The sequence below is a fragment of the Coregonus clupeaformis genome, chromosome 2 (genome assembly GCF_020615455.1).
Source record: "Coregonus clupeaformis isolate EN_2021a chromosome 2, ASM2061545v1, whole genome shotgun sequence".
NCBI lineage: Eukaryota > Metazoa > Chordata > Actinopteri > Salmoniformes > Salmonidae > Coregonus > Coregonus clupeaformis.
The window spans coordinates 31,223,844-31,232,180 of NC_059193.1; the positions used below are offsets into that span (position 1 = coordinate 31,223,844).

Here is an 8,337-nt window from a genome sequence, read left to right on the forward strand (position 1 = left end):
AGTGTCTAGGGTTTACAGAGAATGGTGCGACAAACAAAAAACATCCAGTCAACGGCAGTCCTGTGGCCGAAAACAGCTTGTTGATGAGAGGTCAAAGGACAATGGCAAGAATCGTGCAAGCTAACAGGCAGGCCACAAACAGACAAATAATGGGGCAGTGCAACAGTGATGTGCAGAATGGCATCTCGGAACGCACAACTCATCGTTTTTTGTCACGGATGAGCTATTGCAGCAGATGACCACACCGGGTTCCACTCCTATCAGCTAAAAACAAGAAGAAGTGGCTCCAGTGGGCACGCGATCACCAACACTGGACAATTGAGGAGTGGAAAAACATTGCCTGGTCCGATCTCATCCCAGTTCCTGTTGAGTCATGCTGATGACAGAGTCGGGATTTGGCGTAAGCAGCATGAGTCCATGGCCCCATCCTGCCCGGTGGCGGTGGTGTAATGGTGTGGGGAATGTTTTCCTGGCACACGTTAGGTCCCTTGATACCAATTGAGCAACGTTTCCATGTCCCAAAGAATTGCTGTTCTGGATGCAAAGGGGGGTCCAACCCGGTACTAGATGGGTGTACATAATATCCTTCAAATGTTGATATTTGGTTGCGTTGACAATCAAATACAATTCAATATCACTTTTGAAATACAATAAGTATCCTATTAACTTGTCCACAAGTTAACAAATTATATGTTGGATTCACGTCTCTAAATCAACCAAACATTTTCATTAAAGAATGGGATTAAGCCAGTAGCTCAGATGGAATTATCCAAGCAGTAGATACATCTCCTTTAAATGTTGATATTTGTTTGCATTGTCAACCAAACACAATTCAATATTACTTTTGTAATAAAGTAAATATTATTAATAATAATAATAGATGTATTTTATGTAGCACTTTTCATTACAAAGAGAATCTAAAATACGCTTTAAAAAGGAAACTAAAACAAATGTAGGGTACTGGCAGTGGCAGGTCTTGACGATGGTCTTCCACAGCTGACAGGGTGTTGAGGCCGTTCAGAAAAGCAATATAGTGCAGGGAGTGTCGAAGGTACAGGGAGGGAGAAGCGTCAGTCGGATACACAGGCCCGGAGCTCTTCATCAGGCACCTTTGGCGTATCCTCCTTCGTAGGTTGGCTGGATCATCAACCACCGAAAATGTAGCCTAAAGTTAAGGATATCTTACAAACTAATATAACAATTCACCTTAAAATGAGTAACACATCCATGGCCACTTTTTGAGCTTGCTGTAACTATATTAAATGTCTTCTTATGTAATCATATAAAACATGCATGTTCAAGAGAGCATGCATAGGTCGTCGCAGGTCTGTGGAGTTCTTCACAATTACTGTAATAATCTGTGCAGAATCTTTGGTCACTTGCACCATGTGTCACACCCTGATCTGTTTCACCTGTCTTTGTGATTGTCTCCACCCCCCTCCAGGTGTCGCCCATTTTCCCCATTATCCCCAGTGTATTTATACCTGTGTTCTCTGTTTGTCTGTTGCCAGTTCGTTTTGTTTCGTCAAGCCTACCAGCGGTTTTCCCCTTGCTCCTGTCTTTCTCAAGTTCCTGTTTTCATGTTTTGACCATTCTGCCTGCCCTGAGCCTGCCTGCCATTCTGTACCTTGTCACACCACCCTGGATTATTGACCTCTGCCTGCCCTGACCCTGAGACTGCCAGCCGTTCTGTACCTTTTGGACTCTGATCTGGATTACTGACCTCTGCCTGCCCTTGACCTGTCGTTTGAATGCCCTCCTGAAACATGATACCATATGCTTTAATGTAATCTCAACTGCAATCCAGGTCATTTGGTTCTGCTTAATGAAGCACAGTGATAACACATTAAACTATTGTGTAAATAAACAAAATATCTGACACTGTATTTGCTGTGCTTTTATATGGTTGAAAGCGCAGTGATAGACATTTATCCATGTTGAAATGATGTGGTGTGCCCAGTGGGTTGTGACAGACGTTAGCTTTTCTCAGAGTTGTGGCGTCAGTCAAACTTCGACTCTCTGCCTTACTGTCACTGAGAGAACAGGAAGTAGCTAAGTGACTGTGTCAGCAACACATTTGAAGAAGCAGAGAGAGAGAGAGAAAGAGAGAGAGAGAGAGAGAGAGAGAGAGAGAGAGAGAGAGAGAGAGAGAGAGAGAGAGAGAGAGAGAGAGAGAGAGAGAGAGAGACCATTTTACCTCCTGTCCAGTGGTGAATTTAACATGAAAATATTGATGTGGCAAACTAAATCAACAAAGCTCATATGTATTGAAACCAGTACGCTACACATTGAATGCACTAATAATGAATCCCAGAAATTAGTTTTGAGCCACACACACAAACGTTATAACATTTGGGTTATGATCAGTTTATGGCTACGTCCCAAATCTTTAGCTCTTATTGCACGAAAGACCACGGTAGTCGAGCATACTTTATAGAGTGAACTAACTATTAATCGGTCTGTAATATTGTAACACTGCATGCACCTGCCGGCCTGTTACAAAGGGGCCTGGTTAATTAACAAAATGCAATGTTTATAATGCTATTCCCTTGCTTCATCTATTGCACAGTTACAGTTCCATCAAATACATTTATAACTAATCTTTCTTCTACATATGGTTCCATGGGTATTACAGTCTGCCATCAAACATCCACAATAGCCACTGCTCCATGACCCACCACCAATCTCTCGACTTGAATCTTCTTTTCCAGCTTGCTTTATTTTAATGGATAGCCATATTTTAAAGTTTAGGTGGGTAATTATCACCAAGGAATTTTATCTCTACATTTCCTTCATAACGCTACCTTTGAAAATAATTTGCTAGGAGATAGCTAAGCTAGTCGACATGTTTCAGCTAGCTAAGCTACCTAGCTTCAAGACATGGTAACAGTGTGTGGTAAAAAACTAGCTAGCTTTGAGGTTGACACATTTGAATCAAAGTTACCGGGCATAAGATGTTGATTTATCTGTGGCCAATGACAATGAGCCTTCTTGGGCCGGCACTTTTACTGTAAATCAATGGAGCACCGAAGAGGGGCTTTTGCTGGCTAGCTCTCCCAGCAGGTGCTGAGGTGACAGCACCCTGAGCCAATCACGCGCAACCAGAGAAGATCAAAGACACCTACGCTCTGTACTTTCTCTTTTTTTTTTTTTTTTTTTTACCTTTATTTAACCAGGTAAGCCAGTTGAGAACAAGTTCTCACTTACAACTGCGACATGGCCAAGATAAAGCAAAGCAGTGCGATAAAAAACAACAACACAGAGTTACATATGGGGTAAAACAAAACATAGTCAAAAATGCCCCTCCACCACAGAAAGCACAGAGCAAGGCTGAAACAGCTGTATTTTGGAGCTGCCTTACTCAACGAAAATTAACCAAAACAACAATACAATGGAAACCGACCACGTATGCTTTATTAGATCAAGCATTTTGTGCATAAAATGTAATTGTTTTCTAACCGTAAGTTTATTATTCCTCTGTACTTGGAATGGATGCCTGCCCTTAGTGTCTCTGCACCACTACTGTCCACATCAGTCCCTTAGCCTCTGCCTTGTTCATTGGCACCTCCACTTCCTCTCTCTGAAGGGACTGTTTAGTCAGCACATCTACTTCCTCATTCCCTTCCCCCTCCACATGGGCTCGACATTGCCTTAATGGTTGCGCTTGTTTTATTTGGTTTTGGTTGTGTAAAGTAACACATGCGCGGAACATTAGGTTGTTTAGTGCACCGGACAAAGGTGTCCTGAACACAGGTTGCACAGCCACACCGTTGTTTTTATTGAGAGAATGACGAATGATACTGTCAAAAATATGGAAAAATCCAAAACGGAGGCTCAGATACAAAAATACACATTATTTATTAGGAATTATTTATTATGTATGTATTTTCTTGTTAATAGCCCAAACGCACCAACATATTTCAACCCCTAAATGCACCAACAGGGGTCATTTTTGACCCCAAATTGGAAACGATGGCAAAATGACACTTTCTTTCAAACAGTAACACTTTTTCTTTTATAAAAATTTTGTAATACAAGTGAATGGTTGAAATTCCCCAAAATATGCATACAATTTTTAATTTTCACACATTTATAGTCAACTTTTATGTTTAAAAATATACATTTTTGTATGTTTTTCATGTTTTAAACTGTTATTTTGATCAATAGAAGTTTAATTCCAAATCTCTATATATCAATTTTCAGAAATGTTGGTAAATTAGCTTTTATTGTTTCAAGAACTTTTGAAAGATATGTGTGGTTTTTTTTCACCATCTAGTCATGGTATGGGGTTGTTCAATGACATACATGTATTTGTTTGAAATCTATCATGTTTTTTTCACAAAGTTTACTATTGAGTATACAAAAGAGAGATTATATATATAACATAGAAATTATACATTAACACAGAAATCAACGTAACATTTTCAGAAGGATAAAAAAAGGATTTCAAAATGATGAATTTACCCCTGTTGATGCTTATAGGGTTAATGTAAAACATTATTCCAGAAGTGTGCAACATTTATATATTTTATACTATAATAAAAAAAAAACGTTTATAACCAGGTCTGTCTTGAAAAATAGATTTTATCTCCATGAGAAAAACCTGTAAAGGTTTAATAATAATAAAACAAATAATAATCATAATAGCAAATTACACACATTAAACACATTAAGGCCATCTATTGCCCTATGATTATGATCATTTTGTTGATTGCTTGATTGATTGGTTGAAGGAGAGGCCAAAGGGGACTCCATTAGAAGAACTTGGTGGGGTTGGACTTGTCACACATCTGGACGTGGACGTGAGAAGTGATCCCTGGGTAGACACTCTGCATTGTCAGCATGGTCCCAATCTTCTGGCCCTTCTTCACCACCCCAGAGTACTTGTCAGGCTTCACGTAGAACAGCTTAAAGCACAGACCTAGAAAACAGAGACAACCACAGTGTCAGTCAATCAATCAATTAGCCAATCGATTCAATAGTTTATGAATGAACCATTACCCAATGATATCCCATATATTCTTCCAATATCCATTCTGCCATGTGACATATTAGTTGCCAGTATACCTCAGTGAAACAACAGAGTCAGAATATCGGGATACGGGACAGCCTAAAAACACGGCACTTCGATACAGCCACGACCAAAAGTGTCTTTTTCGTAGCTGGTTAGGAGAACTTACGCAATAGGTAAGGATAATTAATGTAGCAGGTTAGGAGAATTAAGTTAAGGTTAAGAAAAGGGTTAGGGTTAGGGTTAGCGAAAATGCTTTCCTAGCCTGTTACAAAATCACTTTGTATGAAGTGGTTGGTTTTTAGGGAGTCCCATCGGGATACAGTGCATATTTACAAGCATGGCATTAACTTAACTATTTATCTCAGTTATTTTAAAAACATGATTCAGGATAGACACTGACCCTCTCCACTGAGGTTGATCCCATCGTTGATGGCTGCCTTCTTCGGGTCTGTGTACACGATCACTTTCCCGTTGAGCGTCACGTCAAATGGAGCGTACACTGTGGCCCCATCATTACACACAATGTCCAGGCCCTGATGCACACGGTCTCCTCTGGACATAGAGATAGGAAAGGGTTAATTAATGCTGGGGGATTCATTCAGAGTCTCTCAATCACAACACTATGGTATGTTTTCATCCTTTTCTGTCGTAAAGTATTGTACTGTATACAGTAAGAGCATGGTCTCAGATCAAAGTTATATTATATTGTATTAAAGGGTTCTAAGATTTAAATAATTATCATGGAATGTGGTTAACATCTCACCAACTAAAGTATGAGGTAAATTGCGGACAGTAAAATAAAACAAAACCAAACTGATACATCAAAATACATGCCACAAATACATACAGACACACACACACTTGCCATACCTGCGTGCCCCGTATTGTCCTTGTCCCCATCTGTCCCCTGTCCTCCTCCTGTTACTGGAGTTGCCGCTGCACAGCTGACCAAACTTGACCATCTCACACTCTGACAACACAGCTAGAGATGGGATGGACAACAGATATATTGACTAAGGAGGAAAACATTTTATGCTGATATTTTCCACTAAACTATTTAAGGGCATTTATATTAAGATGCCAAAATTATATTGAACAGAAACTGCACCCAGAACCAAACCGCATGTGCGAGCTGGCCAGCTACTTGATTTGAATCTATATAAGAATGTGATAGATATTGCAATGGATTTACCTAATAGTTGAATAAGTCATTTTGGATTATTCTTACCTATGAGGACCACAGTAAACAAAAGAACAGCAGTCTTCATGTTGAAACCTTAGGTGATACTTTCACTCAAGGAGAAACTCTACGAGAAGGTCTTGCTCAGCTTCAGTCTGTGCTTCTGACTGCATAATGTCTGTGCTTTAAGTACCTCTTGAAGTACAACTTTCCCACATTGCACACCCTTGTTTCACAATCTTTCCTCAGAGTGGAAAAACCTGAATCTGGAAATGCTTTGTTTACTTTGTGAAAGCCAGAAAAAAAGATTTGGTAGAACAAAATGGTGGACAGCAGGGTAAACAAGTGGTGTTTTGCTAAAATGTTTATTCTATTCTTCTGAGCCATTTACTTTATGTTCATATTCTTATCTTTTATAATGTTTTATTGTTGTTGCATTGTCGAGAAGGAAGCTGCAAGTAAGCATTTATTTGGACTTGAAACTTGAAGCCTGTCCCTGACCTTTACATGTTTCTTGGCAAATAAGGTATGTTCAGAATACAAAATACAGAAAAAGGTTGACATATTATGACATTTGGGTCAACTATCACTTTAAGCAATGAATATACTCCAATAGAGAATAAATTTAAACTTTATTTCAGAAATAAGTGCCTAACACATGGTGTACATTATACAACAATACAAAATTATAAAAAACACATAATGGCCATCTTTGACCTGCTATTGTGATAATGTTCAAGTGTATTGGTTAGAATGTAAAGCACCTGGTTATAAGAAACCATCAAAGGTATCACAAATCAGTTTTACATAATTGACCCTTCGCTAAACTCCGCCCAATCAGAGCTTTCCGGAAAAAATCCTAATGTTGTCTATGGGCTACAGGTAGGGATACTTTTCCTTTCTCTGCTACAAGTGAACAGAAAATGGTAAAACGGTGTGCCTGGGGCACATGTAATACTGACAGTCAGTAGCTGGAGAGGTTAGACGGTGGTGTCTTTTTTATACCCTTTCCAAAACCAAAATCTAATGGAGAGAAGTGTAGGTTGTGGATGAAGTGCATAATGTCGAATATCTCAATATATTACTATGGAGAAAAAAGAAGCCAGCTACCACCTGGTTAAAGGGACATTTCCAATGAAAGTGTTTCCAATGACATCATCAACCAATTAGTAGGCAATGCCTAATCATAATTGGTTAAAATCACAAGATGCACACTGATGATGTCATTGGAAACACTTTATCTTCCTCTATATTGTATTACTACAAAACATAGAAACACGTCATTTTCACATATGTTGATGTTGAGGTGGTGCTGGAGATTATGAATATGAAGTTGAAACATTTAGACATTTCCCTTTAACAAGTCAGCTAGCTAACTTTGTTAGGATACATGTTGTATCACAAATCTTTAGCTGGCTATCTGCTAAAATACATAATTCTTTCAGCACTTTGTTGATGGGAAGCCAAGACTTCAGCATCCAAATCAGCTGCTGCTGCTGCTGCTGTTGCTGGAGGAAATGCAGTCATACTATGCAGACCACCTCCAAAAGAAAGGGATTGTAATATGAGGTTTAATTCAACCTAACCTACATTACCAAATGTTAATAATAAATAATAATATGCCATTTAGCAGACGCTTTTATCCAAAGCGACTTACAGTCATGTGTGCATACATTTTTTACGTATGGGTGGTCCCGGGGATCGAACCCACTACCCTGGAGTTACAAGAGCCAAATTACTACCCTGGCGTTACAAGCGCCAAATGTTGACAGACACTCAGGAGAACATTTCATAAGTAAATCCTTTAAATGGAGGCTTTATACATAAATTATATACAACTTACATAGCTCATACATAACTACACAACTTAGTGCAATCACAAGTACAACGTAGGTAACAGATGTCTGATTTACATATCATTTGACCCAAGAGACCTCAAACAATATAACCTTGACACTAAATGAATAACTGAATGAATAACACACTACATGTATCATCACTTTGCAAAGTTGATAGATTAATTATTAATGACTAATTATTACACCCTGAAACTGTGTATAATGTGTTAGAAATGTGTGAGTGTAGGACCAGTAAAGGCTATGGCATTGAGCCACTATTTAGCAATGTGAGTAAGAGTTAGGCC

The 8,337-nt window shown here is 39.0% G+C and overlaps 1 protein-coding gene across 1 annotated transcript; it reads right to left on the minus strand.

The window, feature by feature from the left end:
* Nucleotides 1–3,839: 3,839 nt before the first annotated feature.
* On the minus strand, nt 3,840–6,370 carry LOC121534460 (leukocyte cell-derived chemotaxin-2). The gene is made up of 4 exons (XM_041841055.1): nt 6,243–6,370; nt 5,885–5,996; nt 5,415–5,566; nt 3,840–4,921 (listed from the first exon to the last, which is right to left on the minus strand). Exons 1-4 carry the CDS (start codon nt 6,280–6,282, stop codon nt 4,755–4,757), a joined length of 471 nt encoding a protein of 156 aa, XP_041696989.1. The 5' UTR covers nt 6,283–6,370; the 3' UTR covers nt 3,840–4,754.
* Nucleotides 6,371–8,337: the final 1,967 nt, after the last annotated feature.